The 22,476-nt window shown below is 39.5% G+C and overlaps 1 protein-coding gene across 5 annotated transcripts in view; it reads right to left on the reverse strand.

Annotated features, from left to right (window-relative positions):
- The window catches only part of CNOT6 (CCR4-NOT transcription complex subunit 6), a 67,397-nt gene extending 47,221 nt beyond the window's left edge, over positions 1 to 20,176 (reverse strand). For 4 of the 5 annotated variants that reach the window (XM_036847693.1, XM_036847691.1, XM_036847692.1 and 1 more), the window contains exons 1-2: positions 19,799 to 20,176; positions 7,221 to 7,334 (exon numbers count right to left, since the gene is read on the reverse strand). In XM_036847693.1, the coding sequence (XP_036703588.1) occupies positions 7,221 to 7,332 (112 nt within the window). In that variant the 5' untranslated portion in view covers positions 7,333 to 7,334; positions 19,799 to 20,176. Of the gene's footprint in view, positions 1 to 7,220; positions 7,335 to 19,798 lie in introns of those variants that run through there. The other variant, XM_036847694.1, reaches the window with a different exon arrangement.
- Between the last annotated feature and the right edge of the window lie 2,300 nt (positions 20,177 to 22,476).

The raw sequence follows: 22,476 nt of genomic DNA on the forward strand, positions 1-22,476 counted from the left end.
AGAAGAAGGGAAAAAAAGGTCCAGATAAAAATGAGAGACGGGAACAGAACCAGAAAGTTTCAGAAAACAATTTCCCACATTGCGAACACTCTGCAAACAAACAAAACACAGAAGAGGGAGCTCGGAAGTTAGAAAAAGTATCCTGAATCACAACTAGAAGTTCAGAAAAACTAAATTTAAATAAAAATGAACAACAGAAAAGTTTTAAGGTCAAATCCCATAAAAGTAGTTACATATTTTTTTTTTTTTTTTTTTTTTTTTTTTTAAATTTATTTATTTATTCATTTATTTTTGGCTGTGTTGGGTCTTCGTTTCTGTGCGAGGGCTTTCTCCAGTTGCGGCAAGTGGGGGCCACTCTTCATCGCGGTGCGCGGGCCTCTCACTATCGTGGCCTCTCTTGTTGCGGAGCACACGCTCCAGACGCGCAGGCTCAGCAGTTGTGGCTCACGGGCCTAGTTGCTCCGCAGCATGTGGGATCTTCCCAGACCAGGGCTCGAACCCGTGTCCCCTGCATTAGCAGGCAGATTCTCAACCACTGTGCCACCAGGGAAGCCCCGGTAGTTACATATTTTTAAAAGACAGTGTAAGAAAAAAGAGTGTAAGGACTAGAGTAACTCCCTATAGACAACAAAAACATAACACAAACACACCCCAAAAACTATCACCTACAATTTCAAAATGAGCTGAAAGGTATTAAGAAATGATAAAGCAATAAAAGAACATATATTAGATTTAGAAAAACTCAGTAAAGGAAAACTACACTACAAAGAACTTAATAATGAATAACCACACAAGAGAACACTTTTAGAAAAGAGAAAAATTGTTTTAAATCACAAAGGAAAAAATAAGAAAGGATTAAAAAACCAATCACTTTCTTATATACCAGAGATAAACAAATGGAATTTGACATTAAAAGCACAATACCATTAGCACCTCCCAAAATGAAATATTTAGTTATAAATCTAACAAAATATGCACATGCTCTGTATGAGGAAAACTGTACAACTCTGATGAAAGCTATCAAAGAACTAAATAAATGTAAAGATATTCCATGTTCCTGAATAGGAAGACTCAACTTTGTCAAAATGTCAGCTCTTCTCAACTTATCTATAGATTCAATGCCATCTCAACTAAATGCCCAGCAAGTTATTTTGTGGATACTGACAAACTAATTCTAAAGTTTATATAGAAAGGAAAAAGATACAGAATAGCCAACACAAAATTGAAGGAGAGAACAAAATTTGGATGCTATCTGACTTCAAGACTTACCATAAAGTTACAGTAATCAAGACTGTGGTATTGGCAAAAGAACACATAAATAGATCTATGAAACAGAGCCCAGAAATAGACCCACATAAATACAATCAACTGATCTTTGACAAAGGAGCAAAGGCAATACCATGGAGAAAACTCATTTCAACAAATGGTGCCGGAACAACCAGACATCCACAAGCCAAAAAAAAAAATAATCTAACCTTACACTCTTCATAAAAATTAACTCAAAACAGATCATACAGCTAAATATAAAACACAAAACCATAAAACTCATAGAAGATAACACAGGAGAAAATCTACATGATTTGACTTTGCAATGACTTTACAAACACCACCAAAAGCACAATCTGTGAAAGAAATAATTAATAAACTGGACTTTATTAAAATTAATAACTTTTGCTCTATGAAAGACACTGTTAAGAGAATGAGAAGACAAGCCACAGACTGGGAGAAAACGCTTGCAAAGACATAGCTGATAAGGAACTGTTATCTAACTTATACAAAGAACTCTTAAAACAAGAAAACAAACAACCCAATTAAAAAATGGGCAAAAGACCTGAACAGACACTTCACCAAAGAAGATATGCACACAGTAAATAAGCATATGAAAAGATGCTCTTAATCATATGTCATCAGGGAAATAAAAATTAAAATAACATGAGATACCACTACACATACCCATTAGAATGGGCAAAATCCAGAACAATAACAATGTCAAATGCTGGAGAGGATGTAGAGCAATAGGAACTCTCATTCATTGCTAGTGGAAATGCAAAACGATACAGCCATTTTGGAAGACAGTTTGGCAGGGTTTTTTTTTACAAAATTAAACATATTCTCACCATATGATCCAGCAATCGTGCTCCTTGGCATTTACCCAGGAGTTGAAAACTTACATCCACACAAAAACCTGCATGTGGACATTTATAGCAGCTTTATTCATAATTGCTGAAACTTGGAAGTAACCAAGATATCCTTCAGTAGGTGAATGGATAAACTGCGATACATCTAGACAATGGAATATTACTTAGCACTAAAAAGAAATGAACTATCAAGCCATGAAAAGACATGGAGGAACTTAAACGCACATTACTAAGTCAAAGAACCCAATCTAAAAAGTCTACATACTGTTTGATTCCCAAGGATGTGGCCTTCTGGAAAAGGCAAAACTATAGAGACAGTAAAAAGATCAGTGGTTGCCAGGGGTTCAGGGGGAGCAAAGTAGGAAAGAACAGGCAGAGCACAGAGGATTTTTAGGGCGGTGAAACTACTCTGTATGATATGACAATGGTGGATACATGTCATTATACATTTGTCTAAACCCCAAAATGTACAACACCAAGAGCGAACCCTAATGTAAACTATGAACTTTGGGTGATAATGACGTGTCAATGTAGGTTCATGGATTGTAACAGATGCACCACTCTGGTGGGGGATGTTGACAGTGGAGGGGTCACGAACTGTACTTTATGTCAAAGGTGCCTGTGAACCGAAAACTGCTCTAAAAAATAGTCTAGTAAAAAAAAAATTAAAAATCAGCAGTTGCTAGGGGCTGAAAGTGGGGGGAGGGTCTGCCTACAATGGAGCAAGGGGAAGTTTTCTGGGGGGATGAAACCATTCTATATTGTAATTGTGATGGTGGTTACACGACTGTCTGTCTGTACTTGTAAAAGAATGGTACAACAGTAAGGGACTGAACTTACTGTACTTTATTTTTAAAAGGGATTCTGAGACAAATACGGAAATACTCAAATTCAGAGAATAAATCTCTCTGAAAGAAAAATTAAAGCAAGGGATCAGAACAAATACTAAAATTATAATCCAAGGAAACTTTCCTGAAATTAAAAGAGAAAATATTCAAACTACACATTGAAAGAGCACATTATACCTGAGCATATCAAGGCAGAACAACCTATACCAAAATATATTCAAGTAAAATTACTGATTTTAAGGGGAAAAAATCCTTTGGGCAAATAACTAATAATGAAAAAAAATTAGACCGTCATCAAGCCTACAGCAAAACTGGAGTGACATATTTAAGACACTTAAGGAAAGAATTCACATTTCCTTATTCCCAAGGAATTTCATTAAACCAAACTGACTCTCAAATATAAACTCTCAAATGAGTTTCTTGCAAGTTGTTATCAACTTGCAAGAAACTCAGAATATTGTTCCCATGAGCCCTTTCTAAGGAAACATCTAGAGAACAAGCTTCCAGAAAACCAAAATAGGAGGTACTGAATATAGAGTTACTTGCAAAACTAATTCTAAAGAGGAGGGTTTATGCAAGTTAAATGGGAAAGCTGATAGCATGTAATGGCTACATACTATGACAATGTAGACTGAGTACACCTATTTAATTGGGGGGGATAAAACTCATATTACTGGCGGTATTGTAAGATTATTATGTGTGTAATATGGGATAAAGCAATTAAGTAATTATGGGATACTCAAACTCCAGCATCCCATGACCCTGAGAACTAGGACTCTCAGTATGAAAGAAGATATAGATGTAATTATAAAAAAGGTTAGTTACAACTCCTGTTATTCTGAATTTGAGTCAAAAATAGTATATTTTCTTAAGATATTTTAATTTTAAATATACAAATATATTTTATAGCTTTAAAGATATTTTATCATAAAAGTACGTATATATTTTTTATCACATCTTTTATCATAAATGTATATAACCACATACATATATGTCAAATTTCCTAGCACAGTCCAGTGAAAAGACCTACAAACAACAACCAACCCAGTAGCAACGAGCACTCCTAGCAATAGATATTATGGTCTTGAAAGAGCATTTCCAAGTAAAACAACCAATTCTTCCTTGGGAAAAAATGACATACTTCATGTTTGAGGCAGGAAATACAAGATGAGGCAAGAAAATCTTGCCATTTAATCTTTCCAGATAGCAAGGAAACCACCAAAGACAACTAAGGTTATGTCAAAGAACCCAGAAGTCATTTAAAGAATCTCTCCCATTTGCCAACAACAGGACAATTTTAAGCAACAAAGTAAGAGTAATCATGACAACTCATGGCATATGTTTGAAACCAAATATACTAGTTAATAATGATACTTTAAAAATCTAACTGGTCACCCTCAAAGGACAATAGTTTATCCTGAAAACTAGTAAATAAAAGGAAAGAAATAAGCATTCTTTTCTGCCTTTCCTATACAAACTGTACCTTGAGTAATCAATTAGTAAATGAGGGAGTAAATCAACAATACTCCAATATAAAATAAAAATTAAATTTTAAAAACATGAAGGAAAGTATCTCTTTACAGATGCAGCTCACTTAATTTAAAAAAAGACAGAATATCGCTATTTTGCAACCCTCAAAGAATTAATGGCTCTAGGCACTGCACTGAACATCAGTAGGAAAGGCAGCCTTTTTACCTTATGTGCCTCCTGAAGTAAAAGGACAATACCACATACACAACACAACCTTCAGTCCTGTCAAGGGTCTTAAATTCTGAGTCTGATCAAGCCTCTGCATCCTGCTGCCCATATGGATGAGAAACATGTTGAAATGCATGCAGCAAAATATAGACTGTGGAGTAACAACAGGTCAAACTGCTCAGGTTCAACAGATAAATTGTAAAGAAAAGGATGGAGGGGGAACATGTAAACTAAGACATATCAAATAAAAAAGGGGGGGACTAAACTAAAATGCTTAGGTGTACATAACTTGGTGTTAAAACTATAAGGAAACAAAAGAAGTGATTACTATAAAAGTCAGGGTAACAGTTACTTTTGGGGAGCAGGGAAGGACTTGTGATTGGCTGTGGTGTGGAAGGGGTTCTGGGATAAGTGAAAAACTTCTAATTCTTGACCTGCGTATCATAAGGCTTCTGGCCTTATAATAATTCACTAATATATCTGTGTGGTTTTCTTGAGGATTTTTTTTTTTTGACCGCAGCACGCAGCTTTGTGGGGGGAATCTTCATTCCCCAACCAGGGACTGAACCCGGGCCCTCGGCAGTGAGAGCTCAGAGTCCTAACCACTGGACGGCCAGGGAATTCCCAGTTTTCTTTATCTCTGTTTCATTTTACAATAAACAAGGCTTTCTTTAAAAAGTAAATGATTAATAGTAATTTGGCTTATCTGGTTACCTCCAAATGGCACAAGGATCTAACCACCCGTCTCCCTAGAACCAGAAGAGTATATTAGATTACTGCAGGTCCAGGATTCAATGACCTCAGATCCCTGGAACGTTGTATCACAGGATCTTAAGGAACTGATGCTACAGCATATTCATGAAATAACTGTCTTAGCATGAAATGAATTCAGCCTTGAAAATTTCTACACACAGGAGTTTATGTATTAGGGATTGACTAAGACAATAAAGTGGTCTTCCTGATAGTGGCTTTGTTAATTATAAGGTCTTGTTCCACAGACCTATTCAATCAATAGTTTATCCTCCATGATACTTGGTAAAGATAAGACTTTGTTAAGAATGTTACTTTAGAGGAATCTTTCCTCTTCCTTCCTATCTTGTACACAGATTTCTTCCCAAAGTTTAGAGTAAGCAGAGAACAGTGACTCAAAATTGCCAAGGAGTTCCCAACATGAGGTAGAGGGAGGAGAGAGTGAAGAATCCCTTTAACCTCAGACATACAATCTCACTGACCTAAGTGAGCACTTTCTAGACTACCCAAACTTTCTAGAAGCAAAGGACTTGTAATTCAAAAACTGCTAATACAGACTGAAAAAAAGAAAAATATAGTTAAATACCAATCCGGCAGAAATTAAAAGGGGAAGTTGGAGTGGTGACCGCCTGTGCTTCAAAGGCTCCCCTGACACAGAAAATCAAATTTGACAGGAGAGGCAAAAGAAGAGAGAAATTTCACTCTCCATCACACCATACCAGCTCTCCAAAAATCGAAGAGGGAGAAAAGGAGAGACCCATGTGGGCACCGACCTCTACTATGGCTGCAGAGGAGGGTGTTTAGGTTTACTCAATAGATTAATCAGAACTCTTGAGCTGACAAGGGAGAAATACTATCATCATTACTTCCTTTTTGCTTTCTGTATAGCACCCTTCTGCTTAGACTTGGCAGTTATATTTTGTCTATTAGTTATTTACACTGGTATATTCCCTTCTTCTCACTCCCTAATATGCCATAAGCTTCAGAATGAAAGGGAATATGTTTTTTTCATCTATATATCTTCCATATGCCTAGTATAGCACCTGGCAAAATGTTTTACACATATCATATACTCAGTATGTTTGCTGCATTAAATTAAAAAAAAAAAATCAAGGGCAGTCAGGTGAAAGAAGAGAAAACTTGCTCTGTATTATTTCAGAAGGCAAAAACCAAGACAAACTAGAAGGAAAGTATGGGGAGGCCAACATGAACACAAACTTTCTTTAGCACTGGTTGCCTTGAGAAGTAATAATGTCCCTTTGCCACTTCTGAAGACTACATTAAAGGTAGAAGGGAACTTTGAGAGCTGCTCCAATCGCTTTTAAGATTTTGTTTCTGAATAAGGCTGTCCCCAGAGACTAAGACTGAAAAGCAAGTGAAGAAAATAAGGAGAAACAAATCTATCCCAGAACCTATACTAGAACCGGCATTTCCCACCTCATTGGAAACCTGTAATTTGATAATGTAAAAGCTCTATCCTACTTTATTAGAGAATTAAGTATCAGAACAAACCTTTGTACCCTAGGCATTTCACATGTGTTATTTTCATTCCATCCTTGATATTATTATCCCCATTTTATAAAAGGACACTGATAGTGAGAGAATAAGCAATGAATGGGTTTTGAACTTTGATTCAAACCATGTTCTTTCTACTGAACCTTCCAGCTTCTAAGATAAATTAGCACTGGTAAAATACAACACTGCTTTCCTTGTGTATTAGCATTAGAAAACAATTTTCTACCATATCTTAACTTCCATACCATAAATTTTTGCTTGCATGTCTTACCACTTATTTCAAGCTCCACCCAATGTGATTTCTTTCCATTTGCTGCTTCCTCAGAGGACATAATTGTGTACATCCTCCGAGGGTCAGGGGGCTCATATTTTTCTTTGGGCATGCCTGTTGAATTAAGAAAAGAAACCAATCAATACTCAGAAGAATCAAATAACTGAAAATAACATCTTTTTAAAAAGTAGACACCCATATTATATCTCTAAACACAATTTCCCACTAAAAGGAACTAGGAGCTCCTTGGAGAAATGGAGGATTTCAGGTCTGAGATCGGAAAAATACAAACAAGCCTGGACACTAAGAAAGATGCTGTGGCTGTGAAGGACACAGGAGCCAGCTTGTAGCGGTCCCACTGGCCACAGATATGACAATCTGAACATCAGAAGAAAGACTACGAGTCATTTCAAACTGCATGAATCCAAAACTTTAACAGGAAAAAAAAAAAACAACAACAACAACAAAAAAATGCAGTCACCCGAAAATTGGAAAATAAAGGGAAAGAATCAAGCATTTATCCTGCATTTCTGGCAGAAACTAGATGAGGAAATGTTCTTAACAGAATTCTAGCTAATAAATGTAAAAAGAGTTACATAATTAGAAAAAACACTATTTCACAATCTCTAATGAAAAAATGGATGACCATCCATGGTTAATAAAAGCATTAGGTGAAAAAAGTCCAATGAAAAAATTTTAAATAGATCAGGCTGTAAGACCTCAACCCAAGGACCGATCTCAGCATTAGGACAACTAGACTTAACATGCCAACACTATGTATGCTCTTGCCCCTTCATCCAAAAAATTAAAAGTAAAATTGAACCTGAATCAAATCAGCCTCTCTAGATCTGGTACCAGTTTACACTAAGTAAGGGAGACAGAGGAACATGTTAAAAATAACACGAGACACAACAATGTGAATATACTTAACACTACTGAACTGTACACTTAAAATGATTATTAAGATAGTAAATTTTGTTATAATTTTACCATGATTAAAAAATTTTTTCTTAATTTAAAATAATGCCACAAGAATACAGCCAGCCAGACACAGACCATGGAAAGTTCAACATGACAGAAGACCCAGTTTCTTCCACAAATGAATGACATGAAAAAGGGGGAGTAAGAGGAAGTTGATATTAAATGACTTAAGAGGCACAACAATCAAATGCAATGTATAGACCTTGTTTGGGTCTGATCTGACCAAATCAAGTGTAGAAAACATTTTTGAGAATTGGACAAATTTGAAGAAGAACTAAACCTAAGTTGATATTGGGACTATTGTTCATTTTGCTTGTGGTTATTTTTAAAATTCTTATTCTTATAGACACATTCTGAAATATTCAGGTGAAATGAAATCTCACTTCCTTGCATATTCTCCCAAACTCCTTGCCCCAGTCTCACTTCACCTTATGTGTTTGGATGAGCCATAATCTGCTCTAACCAAGTCTCTACCTACTCTGGATACCTACACAGCTAAACAAAGCTGGAGAAAAACCTAGCATCATGTGAATTTAAAGTAAGCCAGTCAGCAATCACTTACGTCAAATGGACTTACTGTTGAACGGGTCCGAGGTTTTAGTTTTACAAGAAGAAAAGAGTTATGGAGATGGATGATGGTGATGGCTGCACAACATTATGAATGTATTTAATACCACTGAATGTTACACTTAAAAATGGTTAAGATGGTAAATTTTACATTATGTATATTTTCTACAATAAAAAAAATGGAAAGAAGTTAAAGCAACTTTCATTATGCTATGCTGCTCCTCTGATGATGAGAAGTAGAGCTATCTTTCAAACATAGAAATGGTTTTGACCATGTAGTCAAAACACAGAAGGAGATAAGTAATCCTAAAAAGCTTTTTGAAGAAGGTAAAAATATAAATGGTGAGACTAATCATCTGCACAAGAAACAGCACATTTTTTTGTTTTCTCAAATATTGTTAATAAAACTGTTCTCCTACATGTTAATTTCTCCAAAACAGAAATACAGTGCCTGAAGTTTTTAGACTAATACAAAAAATACCTAACAGAGAGAGCTACACAGTCAAGAACTGTTCCTGTTCCATCTAGAGGACAATCTGGTGAAGCAAGTGCCCATTCTGAATCATATGAATATACCAATAATAACAGAATGCTGTGTAAGGCTACCAGAGCTTGATGACAACATCCCTTAAGATTCCTTAAGATCACCCAAATGCCACTATTCTGACTAGATTTTACTTACGACTGAGTGATCTTCACTGGCTTTTCCAAACAGAATTTAATAATGGTAAGCTGCTCTCTCCAGCTGAGGTTAGTACTTTGAGTTACTATTAATTATTAATCATTTGACTTCTTAGTGAAAGTTCAGAAGTCTGATTTAGCACTCTCATGTGAGCTTATTTAGTGTGAATCAATGTCCGGAATTTGATCACGCTTCAGAGAATAAATAAAAGTATTACTGAACTGAAATCTGAAATCCAAGCCCTAGACCTGGGGTCATTCCATCAAAGAGTCATGATTTCTGCCTAAGCAGCCAACCACTCCCTCTCTTGGTTTTCATGACATATGATGTGTTGCCTTAAAATTTAAGAGACAGCTCATTACTTGAAAGCAGTGAGATCATCTTATTTTCCGAATCCCTGACAATGCAGATTAGGAAGTGGGGGGAAAAAAGAATATGATAGAATAAAAGAAACGGCAGCAAACTGGACAATCAAGCCCTTCTGAGGAGCATATCTGCCCAGTGAGCAACCCCACCCATTTTTCTTGGAGTCCAACTGAACATAGTATTGGAAACTAGGTAGAGAAAAGGATATAAGAATACAAACAGGGGCTTCCCTGGTGGCGCAGTGGTTGAGAATCTGCCTGCCAATGCAGGGGACAGGGGTTCGAGCCCTGGTCTGGGAAGATCCCACATGCCACGGAGCAACTAGGCCCGTGAGCCACAATTGCTGAGCCTGCGCGTCTGGAGCCTGTGCTCCGCAACAAGAGAGGCCGCGATAGTGAGAGGCCCGCACACCGCAATGAAGAGTGGCCCCCACTTGCCACAACTAGAGAAAGCCCTCGCACAGAAACGGAGACCCAACACAGCCATAAATAAATAAATAAATAAATAAATAAATAAATAAAGACTTTCTTAAAAAAAAAAAGAATACAAACAATTTAGGATTTTTCCCAAGGCTTGAAATCAACAAGCAGATCTTACTCTCTAAAAAATACAGTATGTCACTGCAGATTACTATCTAAAAAGAATAAAACGTTTCCAAAATAGGCTTGAAAACTGTCAAGTAGAATTAAAAGACTTTTAAAAAATAGCTAGGCCAGAGTCAGCAGGTATACAGCCCCTGACTAGTCAATCTCTAACTCCTCCAATCCAGTGCCAAACATCACTACTGATCCTGGCAGCATAAAATCTGTCCCTGATCTAGATCTCAGAGAAACGGTTTTTCAGTATCTTAGAATAATTATTTACCTTAAAGAAATACAGGACATTATTTACCAGCATAGAAAGATATGCTTTCATTATTAAACATTTTATGAAATGGCTTAAAAAATACACAGGGGAGGGGGGTAAGAGGGAAGAAGCAGGGGGGCGCAGGGCGGGGGAGAGACCATAAGCGCAAGTCAGCCACCATTTGAGGCAGCTTTTAAACTAAGAAAATTGGTACTAAATAGAAAGATTTAAGTCTTTATCCTTTCAGTGGGTACTGTATTTCAGAGTCATCAAATAGCCCCAGGTGAAAAAAAGTCCTATTTTACAAAAGAATAAATGAAGAATGAAAGAATTAATAAAAAACAAAAACAACATCATTTCATAATTCCTAATGAGCCTTTTTAAAACAAAGATTTATAAACTGGGTTAAAACCATTAGATGAATCATTGGCACTGGCATAATGCTAAGGTTACACCACCACCCAGATTGTTTTTTGATTATAAGGTAGAAAATGTTCAAGAGAGGAATAAACTGTTACCCCCTTCATCAATCTTCCCAACACTAATGGGGGTAGAACCAGATACTGTGGGTCTTCGGATCTGACAGAATATGAAACACACACCAACAATGTTTACCTTGATTAAGAACTAGAGGAACTAGCCAGATGACACCAAAGAAGCAACTGGAATGCAGGACTTTCTGCAGGGTAACTGGTCTGCTACCTTTAACAAGCTGGTGTCAGGACTATTCTAGACTTAAAGAGAATTAAGGGATATATAGAATGAGATGCAATGAATGGTCCCTATATAGGATCCACAAATCTGCAACAAAGGACATTCTGTGGACTGTTGGAGAAACATTTAATACCTAGTTCATATTTTGAAATATTAATGAATTATTATGAGATCATGTTATTTTGGCAATGAACAAAAACGCGTTTCTTGTTAAAAGGCACTCTGAAGTTAAATAATTTATTTAAATTGTATTGGCCAGATTTTTTTCCAAGGGAAATGAGGCTCAGTTATAGCCAATCTTAACTGACAAGATAAAATGCTAAATTCCTCTTTTCCTTTCCTCGCTTGTTACACATTCTCCTCCATTCTTGGTGCTTTACTTCTTTCACATACACAAAGGAGAAAAAAAGGAAAGGCGCAGAGGAAAGGAAGGGAGGGGAGAAGGAAGAAATAAACTCATGTGCAGAAAAATCCTTTTATTTGATGATCGGGAGCCTCACAGAGCTACAAGTTATGGAATATATGAAAAGGTAGTGCCACTAGCCTTGGTGCCAATTTACTTCTTCCTATCCAAATTTTTACTACGTCTTACCCAATTTTTCACTAAATCCCACTGATTTTTACCTCTTCAGGACTTCTAAACCTGTCTTCTCCATTTTCACAGCTACTGAAGTTAATTTACACCCTCATTTCTCAGCTACAACTTTTAAACAACCTTCTCTATACCTTCCTGATAGATGCCTGCTTATGTCACTCTCCTGCTTAAAAATCTAAGATGGCCTTTTCTGCCTACCTAGCTAAAGCCCTAACTTCAAAGTCCTTTACAATCTGGATTTAGGCAACTATTTTCTCACTCATCTTCAGCCACTGACACACAAGTCACCCTATAAAATCCTAAATTAATCAAAGCAAACCTACTTCTAAGACATAGTCTTTCAATAACACATGCTAATCCCTTCACCAAAGGGAACCTTCACCCTCAATTCCTACTCACCCCCTTCACGGCAACTCAGGTTAGATGTCAGAGTCCCTGTAAGCCCTTCCCAACAAAGGCACAAGTTCACTACTCTTTCCTCTGCACACCATACACTTACTACAGCATCTATCACCCCAGTTTGTATCTCCCAGTGTCTTGTGTAAGACCTAGCACGTTGTACTAATAAACTGGTCTAAACATTCTTTCCTTCATGAATCAAGATCAGGTTTTCAAAGAAAAATCCAAAAAAAGCAATTCAATACATCCGAACCATGCTCCCTTAAGGGAGCTTTCTTTACAGAATCATTCATTCAACAAATATTTACTAAGCACCTTCTGCCTCTATGTGCCAAGCACTCTGCCAGGTTCTGGGAATAAAGAATAAATAGGAAATACGTACATGATCTTGGATCTTAATCTACTGGGGAGTGCAAACAAAAATCTTACGATGATGTAATCACACTACAACCCTTTTTACAAACATCACTCTAATTTAGGACTTCTTCCCTACCCCTCACAAACACAGGAGTTTATCATTCCCTGCTTTGAGCTATTCTGAACCTTGAAGATATTTCTAATGTTATATTCTTTAATCCCACCTTAATTTTTTTTGACATGTCTCATTCACCTACTCTAATATAGGCTCTTTGCACTTACATTTTAAATATTTTTATATTTTCAGAGCCTGGCAAATAGTGTTTGGTGAATACTTATAAGAATTCAAGGGGATAAGGTGGGACAGTAAAAAAAGCAAACATTTTGTAAGAGACAAGTATGCTAACAGAACAGTGCCCATGTTACCAGGAGTAAGAAAAACTAACATAGGCCTCTAATCTTGAAGGCAAAATCTAGAGAAACCAGACAGAAAGGACCTAAGTGACCAAAGGCTGAGAATATTCGTTCTAGGATAGGCTGGGATATGAAGCAAAGGGACAAACTTAAAGGTAAAACTGTATAAACATAATCTTAGTGACACGCTATGGCAAAATAAGAGCAAACCTCAAACAGGTGGGGGTAATGGCAAAACTGTGTTGGAGTGCCTATCTGCCACACTCTGCACTAGGCACATAACAGCTAACATGTTTTGAGCACTCACCAACTGGCAGGCCCTTCACATACATTATCTCATTTAACCCTCAGGACTCCTATGAGTAAATACTATTGTATCATTCTCCATACATAAAGAAAGAACGGTCCAGAAAATGAGTCATTTACCTGAGATCACAGAGATCCTACTGGCACAACTGTGATTTTAACCCAAGTCTGATCCAAAAGTCTATGCTTTCAAGCACTATGCAATAATTTACCGGTGATTACCTCGATTTAATTCTCATAGCGATCCATGAAGTAGACACTATCCTCATTTTATTTTGGATGAGGAAACTGAGACTCTGAGTTTAAATAACTTGCCCAAGGTTGCACACACTTAGTAAGTAGTAGAGCTAGGATTTGAACCTGGGACAATCTAGCTGCAAAGCTGTACTCTCTAACACCAATGCCTCACACAAGTCTAGAATTCTGTCACTGATGAAACCAAGATCTTGTGTTCATTCTCCAAATATTATGTTGCTAAAACCATGAGCCCCTGAGTTTCCCTCTCAGATGTATCATCTTTCCAAACTACTCTTCACCTGTATTCTCTACTCCCAAACTCTGCCTAATACTTAACACAGCAGACCTCAAATGCTATCATCTCAGGACCCTTATACTCAAGTACCTCAAAGACCTTTCAATTGTGTGGGTTATATCTATCAATATTTACCATACTAGAAATTAGAAATAAGGAATTTTAAAATATGTATTAACTCATTAAATATAATAAACCTATCACATGTTAACATTTTTATGAAAAGTAACTACTTTCAAAAACAAAGTAAAATTTTGTGAGAAGAATGACACTGTCTTACATTTTTGCAAATCTTTAAGGTCTGACATGCTAGAAGACAGCTGGATTCACCTATCTGCTCTGAATTCAATTCATCAGATATTACACATCATTTTGTCAGTCTCTGGAAAACTCCACTGTATACGCATAAGAGGAAGAGAATGAAAAAGGCAAATAATCGTGTACTATTTCTAAGAACTTAAGGTTTCTGTAGCCACCTCCTCCTGCCTCCCAAAATCTCAATTCCTTAAATCCTTTTCTCAAGTAGAATAAGAATAAATTTAAGTCCATATTGGTTTAACTAAAATTTCCAATCAGTAAGACCTCTGCGAAAAAAGATTTTAAAATTATGATAAAATATTCCTCCAAAACAGAGTCAAACAGCAGATGTAGTAGTTAGTCTAAGCTCTAAAAGAAGACCGGCATACCAATCTGCATCCGCAGTGCCCAGCCAATAACCAACAGCCCATAAGAGTTTACTAGACTGCTGTTAAAATGCAATTCTAATCATGTGCCTGTGCCTAATAACACAAGTGAATATAAAATACAGTCAGAGAGACGCCTGAGTGTACTGCAACACCACAGGAAACTACCAATTTTGAAGGTAAAAAATGGTCAAATACTAGCAATTTCATTCAACTCAATAAATTAACTCAAAATATAACTATAAAGATACACCCACAAATTTCAACTTAAAACACAAATACTTCTTAGCTTAAAATTTTTAATTTCTATATTTTAAGTCAAATATAAAGTATAGAACAAAAGAACATATTAGGACAATTACGATTTATGATCTAGCCAGCAAAGCTGAGGGCCCACTAACATTAAGTCAAACCATGATTTGTGTGATGAAACGTCACCGAGATCAAAAAGGAGAGGAGAGGGAGCCATTGATATTAAATCTGTTCTCTTACTATGAGACAAGCAACCGTCTAGTTTACACCTCCAGCAATGATGGCTGCCAACAGAAATCTTTTCATTTCTTTCTTATCTTTTGACAGTTTCCATAATCTATTTGCTCCTCCCACTCTTACAATCACAGTATTCTAGCTACCCCTATCTAGTTGGAATTTTGGCTTTTTGAGGCATTCAACATTTATTCTAGCTGCTAATTCATGTATACAATCATTTTGGGAAGTTCTAACATAGTAGCAATCAGTTTTGACCCACTAGTCTTTTTTTCCCCTAAAAACTAAGAAAGAAAATTATTCATGAAATGCTGACCTTATAAATCATCAAGAAGCCTTTAACAACTCCAGAATATTTCTCTCACAAGGGCTTAAATGAACTCTCTGACCCCAGTTTCTTGACCCCGCCCCCTTCATCCAGCCTTCACATTTTTACTATGTCTCCTGAAAAAGTATGTCACACACACAATTTCCCCACCCCATCCACCTAAACTCTCAATGCATCCCTATTATATACAAACGAAAGTCTCAACACTTTAAGAAAAAGCCTATGACTATTCACAGACTGTTTCTGGCCACTCCTCCTGTCCCTTTCATCTTTGCATCCTATGATTCACAGCCCAAGTTGTATGTAACTTGACTTTGCACATGTTCTTTCTTCTCACTAAAAGGTCCTACTCAGTCTAACAAACCTCTATTCAACCTTCAAAGCTAAGCTCAAAGACCTCTGAGATGACTCCCTCAAGTTTCCCAAGCAGAATTAGTTGCTCCTTCTTTAGCATGCCCCAAATGCTTTGTGTATTCCTCATTACTATATAACCTGATGAGCACTTTATTGGTTCATTTGTTTTTCTCTCCATACCATTATAAACCCATTTAGAATAAAAGAGCATAAGCCCTATTAGAGGAGCAAGTCTATAATGGTGCCTGACACATGGGTGTTTCCAGTATTTTTGGAACTGAGTTTTAGCCCTATTTTAAAATGCTGTGTTCAAGTATAATCAGTTCTGCTGTATCACTTATTCTGAAAATAATCTGTTCCAACGTAACTGATATATTAGAAAATTTGAGCTTAACACAAAATTCCCATTTGCTTATGTGTGATTTTGTCTGTGAAAAAAACTAGATGAAGGTAGAAACCTGCCCCCAGCTGAACTGAGCTGCATAGAAATACACAAAATACACACACCTTAAAACACCTACCAGCTACATCAGTTCACTCTGTGTGTGTGCACATGAGCTGAGCCACACCCACCCACCTCTGGTGTTATTATACCATTCCATTTGATTTCAGGTAACCCTCCTTCTACCACTGTACAGTAACTCACAAGCAGCAACCTTTCTGATGCCCATTAACACAAGCAAACCAGGTCTTTTTCAAGGTAAAGTGACACATTTATTGTAGTATTTATGTATACCATAACCATTTAACATGTGTAAAACTATGCTACCATTTTTACCAGGTTCCTTTTTATTAAAATAAGTCACTGACAAAATTTTGAGTGTTGTGCCTTAGTTCCACTTTTCCCAAAAGGCCTGTAGTTTTTACTGCACAATTTTCCATATCATAGTGATTTTTAGGAACCTATATGTTGCTTTACAGCAGAACTGACTATATAAATTAACAGCTGTATGAGGAGTTCTTAGGTTTTAAGAAATTTTCAATATTTCAATTCCAATAATACACAGGAGAGAAAACTCTGCCCTCTCCCCAATTTCACAAAATGTTTACAGTCCATATCCTCACAGACCATCAGGATAGCCATAACCGTTAAGCTTGGTGGCTCTCACTTCTGGTGAGCAGAGAGTTGATTTTTCCAGCTTAAGCTCTACAGTCTGCCTAAGCCTAACTCAGAAGACAAGTTCTGAATGCCTGAACTTTCACATGTACCATTATATGGGTTTCTTTTCTTTTATTGCTCTTAACTTTTTTCCAAAACATTTTGATTTTAAATTACCCTGTATTATAGAGCAATTGAACCGAGCCCTCAAGCCCACTATAAAATGGATCAGACACAAAAGACCCTATATATCCAAGTTTAAAATAGATTCAGAGTCACTAACTCCATAGTATCTCAAATGTGACTTTTTTATATGTATGGATCCACTTAATTCTCCGCACTGATGCCCAAATGATCTCTAAATCACCTTGTTCCCCTATGAAAAATATTTTGGCTCTCTCTTTTGCTATAGGATAAAGATATAAACCTCACTTTTAGCTTAGTAAGTATGGTTCTTCAAAATCTAGGATGGACACACCTTTGCAGGCTCGCCTCCAGTCACTCTCCCTGTTTCAGTAACACATCGATATTGGCCTTACCCCAACACTTGGCACCTCAGTGCACCCACAGTTCCTTTTGTCTGAAATGACCCCATCTCTCCAGTTTGACAAACACCTATTCCGTGCTATTTTCTGTAAACTGCTCCCACACATTCTACAAATTTCATCATTCTCTCCTGTTCTCCCCACAGCACTCTGTACACCTACTAAGACGACAGCAACAAGAAAACAGCAAATGAGTGTTATTCATTTTTTAATTCCCAGGGTCCAACACTATGTCCAGCATATACTATTCCTTGCACATAACTTATCAAGAAAATAAAAATGGATGAGGGAGAGGTAAAGCCCAGAGAAGGGTAAGATTAAGGCAGTCTAAATGAGTCCCCATCTTACATGCAAATAAACACTTTAAAAGCAGCTTCCCAACCAGTATACCTTCCATATGGGAAAGTTACAAGTGTGCTGAAGAGGGCCCTCACCTCTCATGGCCCAAAGGCTACAGCTGTGAGCAACCATGACCATTTATTCCAGTATGCCTTACATATATTATCCCTTTATGTTGCACTATGAGATGAAAAAGGTTTATGCTTTAAATATAAAAAAGGCTAATATGAACATGGTGGAATGCCTACGCATTAACCAAAATGCATTATTTATAAACCATAAGTACAGAAGCAAATGCCTTTATTTGTAGCCAGGACCAAGTTCTGTAATCAACTCATATCTGTTCAAGAGTCTGAAAAGTTTTACTTTGCCACCAAGGTTTAAGAAACCTGAAAATACCTACAAATCAAACAGGCATTCAAAAGAGCTTCCTCATCTATGTTACCATTGATCAAGACACTTCTGAAACTATGCAAAATCTTCTGAGTCTCACAGGAAACTTTGTCTTTTGTCACATCCTCGTTTTTTGACCATTTCATTAAGTATCTTATTCACCTACTGAGAACTGACCAGACTCAACTACCTCAAATAACTTCCAGCCATTAAAACGCACTCCGCCCTCCCAAAAAAACTAATCTCCATCAAGTACCTCACTCTCATGTGCTCTCACATTTACACAAAACCTGGTCCTTTCCCTCTTAACTGTAGTATCTTGGGCAAGTCACTTTAACCTTTCTAGGCCTGTTTCCTCAACAGCAGCTATTCAAATATTTTGTTTAAAGGAAGTTGACTGGACTAGATGACTGGTCTAAAAATATTAAGCAATTTTTATTCTAAAAGTCATCACATTCTAAAGACTGCGATAATTGCTCTGATAGCAATTACAAAACAAGTCTTCAAAACCTTTTGATCAATGGACATAGCTCCTAAAGCCTACAAAACTGTTTTGGGATGATAAATTCTAGTGCACTGTGAAAAACACAAAGTGCTATTATATGCCATTTTATTTTTCACTTGTTCATATTCACTCTCTTCCTCTCCAAAATTAAAATCCCCAGAGACAAAGAGGCAAGATTCCGCACTACCACTAATGGGGCAATCCACCTGGAAAACAGCTAAGTATGGGAACTCATGTTCAAGGAGATTATTTAAACGTCAGCTTAACACAATAACAAATCCAAAAAGGACAAGCAAGATGACCATTCACAATGCTGTCATTTGCAGTAACAGTTCAAGAAGAGGTTACAGGTGTTCATTAGCAGGCTCTTAGGAGAAGCTGTAGGAGAAAAAGAGTCAAAAAAAAATTTTCCAAAGAAAATAATGATTGGTGTTTAGAAAAAAAGAAAAGAGATACGATTCAGATTATTACACAAAACTTCACGTAATTAGAACTATCTCTGAGTCCTCAGCATTATCATAAATCTCTTCATCTGGTGCTAAGGGCTGCTTTAGCCATGTCATTCCCATCCCCCCACCCCCCCAAAAATTTGCGTTAAACTGAAACAAATACATTTGGGGAAGGGGGTAAACAGTTGGTTTCCCGCTTTGCGGTAACTCCGAAGTTCCACACTCCACTCCGCGCAATCCCACACCGCCACTTCTCCAAAGTTGCCACCCATCCCAGCCAAGAGTCCCGGACACCAACTCCCCTCCTCCGGGTGACCAGAGCCAGGGTCGACAGCCAGGGCATCCCCCAACCCTGGCGCCCCCTGCGCGCCCCCGCCCCCGCCGTCAATCAACACCCCCCAGCCCCGGACTCGGCGCGGGGGCGCGGTCCGGGGACCAACTGGATGGCGACAGCCGCGCGTCTAGGGACCCCCAACAGCCACCATCTCCTCCAATCTTCGGGCCCGCTGCACGCAAAACTCAAGGTGCTCTTGCTCGAGTCCCCCCCGCTACGGTCCCGGGGACACGACCGAGAGGGGCCCGTGGGCAGCCAGTGTGGGGAGCAGCGCCCAGCCGGGCCTCGGGCTGGTCTCGCTCACCTCTTGGGGTGCGCCGCCTTCCTCCGCCGCTGCCGCCGCCTCCTCCCTGTGAGTGCAGCGGGGTCTGACCTGTGGAACCACCATACCAGTCCCGCCCGCTGCTGCAGCGCCGCCGTCGCCGCTCCTCTGCCGCCTCAGCCGCCGCTCTTTGTTCTCCCTCCGAGATCCACCGCGTCAGCCGCCCGCTTCAGCCGCCTCGATGGGCCGCCACTACGGCCTCCCGGCCTCTCGGCCTCCGGCCTCGCCCTCCTCGCTGCACCCACTGCTGCCTTCGCCTTCGCGCAGCCGACGCCGCCGCCACCGACGCCGCCGCCTCCTCCTCCTCTGCGCCCCCCTCGTTTTCATTGAAAGCAAACAAGCATCATGGCGGCGGCCGCCGTCCCACCCCCTCCCCCTTCGCCCCCCCCACCCCCACCTCAAGCCTGCGAGCGCCGCGACCGGCGCTGCCGCTCCAACATCCCGGCCGCCCATTGGCCGCCGCCGCCGGGCGCGACCATTCAGCATCCGGGGAGGTCGCTCTCCGCTCGTCCCTCTCTTCCCCCACCCCCGCGATGGGGAGCAGTGAGCCGGCCGGGCGCGCACCGGGGTCAGACCTCCCTCTCCTCTTCCCGCTCTCCTCGCTCGTTTCCTGCCTTGTCGCTTCTACTTTCTCTTCTTCTTAACGCTCCTACGCTTTTCAACTAGCTCTTTTTTTTCTTTCTTTCTCTCTTTTTTTGTCTCAGGCTGTTCATTTTTGTTCCTCTCTTCCCTCCGTTTCCTTGCTCTTCCTCCCTTTCGTTTCGCCTATCAATTACATGGAAACAGGGACAAGCTCTCAGACTTTTGACCCTTAGCCAGTATCCTGAGCTGCCTAAAGACAAGACATTCAGTCGTGAACAGTGGCTTGATTCATCCTGCCTCAGATATGAAGAAAAAACTAATTAGTGGCACGTTTCGGTCCATTAATGGTCATTCAGCCCAGTAAATTCAGGGACAATTCTGGTGGGATCCTAGCCCAGAGTAACTGTCCGCAGCTGTGTTCAAAGAGCAAGATGTTCTATTCAGGTGGAGATTGAAAATGAGCAGAGAAAGGATTGATGATGCTTGCATCAGTGCACATTAGTTGACTGGTGGTCAAGGTCCTGTGCTGGGACCAAGGCAAAGAGATGAATCAGGCCCCGGCCTGCCCTGAGTAAGCTCACAGCCTAGGGACAAGAGATACACCCAACAGACTGTTAAAACCCATTAGAGGTACATGAGGACAGGCATGGCCTGAGGAAAAAAGAATAGCTGTCCACTCACCTACATGGCAAACTAGGATGGGCTCCCCGCTCTTTCCTGGAAAACCAACTCTGAAGAAATGAGAGTGAAACAGGTTCCAGGAACTAACAATAGCAACAAAATGAGACACCCTCTCTTGCTATACTGGGCTAGAGGATATGGGAAATGGTTGGCTGCTGTTGGGGCAGAGGAGAGCTAGAAGGGCAAGGAAAAGATTGACACCATAGGACTCCTGGGCACAGAAGCTTTTCAAACAGTTGCTAATCAGGGAAGGGAGGGGTTGCAGAGACAAGGGAGGAGCAGCCAAGAAATAATAGTGCAGCCTTGGGGCAGGGTCCTGGTACTACCTCAAGGGATACACGTAATAGTATCTTTGAGCTCTTTACAGGACTAAAACCCCCAACAAATAGAAGATGTCAGCATTCTTCATTCCAGAGAAGACCACTTGAGGCCAGATTAAAGGAACCAGAGAAGCTCATCAAGAGATTACCGGAGACCAGATTAAAGGAGTGAATGCCCTGCACACACCCTAATCTTATCAGCAACCCTGCCCTTGAACCATTGCTATAAAACTCCTCACCAAATCCTTCTAGGTTGGGACACACAGTTTTTCAGGGGCACAACCCTGCTGTGTCCCCCCCTTTGCCTGGCAAACCAATAAAGCTATTCTTTTCCTCTTCACCCAAAACTCCAAGATTCAATTCAGCACCAGTGCACGAAGGCTGAGTTTTCAGCATCAACGGTCCAGTCCTCTAGTGTCAGAGGACACTAGACAACAGCAGGACAACATGAAAGCCCAGGAAGGGTAGGGGGTTGCTAAGAACAAGTGCAGACTGACTGGCTGCCTTTGGGCATCCCTCCACAGCCCCAGGCTTCCGAATACTGGGGTTGTGCAGCCCCTGTGCTCTACAAAGTGTCACCAGACTGAGGGAGGAGCCAGTGGCACTCTCTGCCCCCCATGTGAATGCTGTGCCCTGGCAACCTGTGCTCCAGCCTGGAGAGAGGGGTGAATTTTTGTAATTCATCCGCCCAGAAGGAGCTACTTTTCGTGATTGGTACCATGTGTATGGGGGCAGGGAAGTCCAGTTGCATAACAAAAAAACTTGCATAGAACCACAAGTTTATTACATCTCATTACTCTAGTGCTCCAGGTCTCACTTGGGGTCTCTCATGCCTCTACTGAGATGGTGGCTGGGGTTAGATTCTGGCACCTCCATGTCCCCAACAAGCCCTCCCTGTGTAGTGTTTTATCCTCCCACTTTTCTTTGTGGCTTCTCTCCAGCAGGTTATCCTGAACATCTTTCATGGCAACCCAGGGCTCCAAGAGAGAGGAAGTGCAAGACCCTTTGAAGAATGTCACTTTCTCTGTACTCTATTGGTCAAAACAGTCACAAGCCCAGTCCAGATTTAAGAGAAGA

Source organism: Balaenoptera musculus, chromosome 3 (genome assembly GCF_009873245.2).
Source record: "Balaenoptera musculus isolate JJ_BM4_2016_0621 chromosome 3, mBalMus1.pri.v3, whole genome shotgun sequence".
NCBI lineage: Eukaryota > Metazoa > Chordata > Mammalia > Artiodactyla > Balaenopteridae > Balaenoptera > Balaenoptera musculus.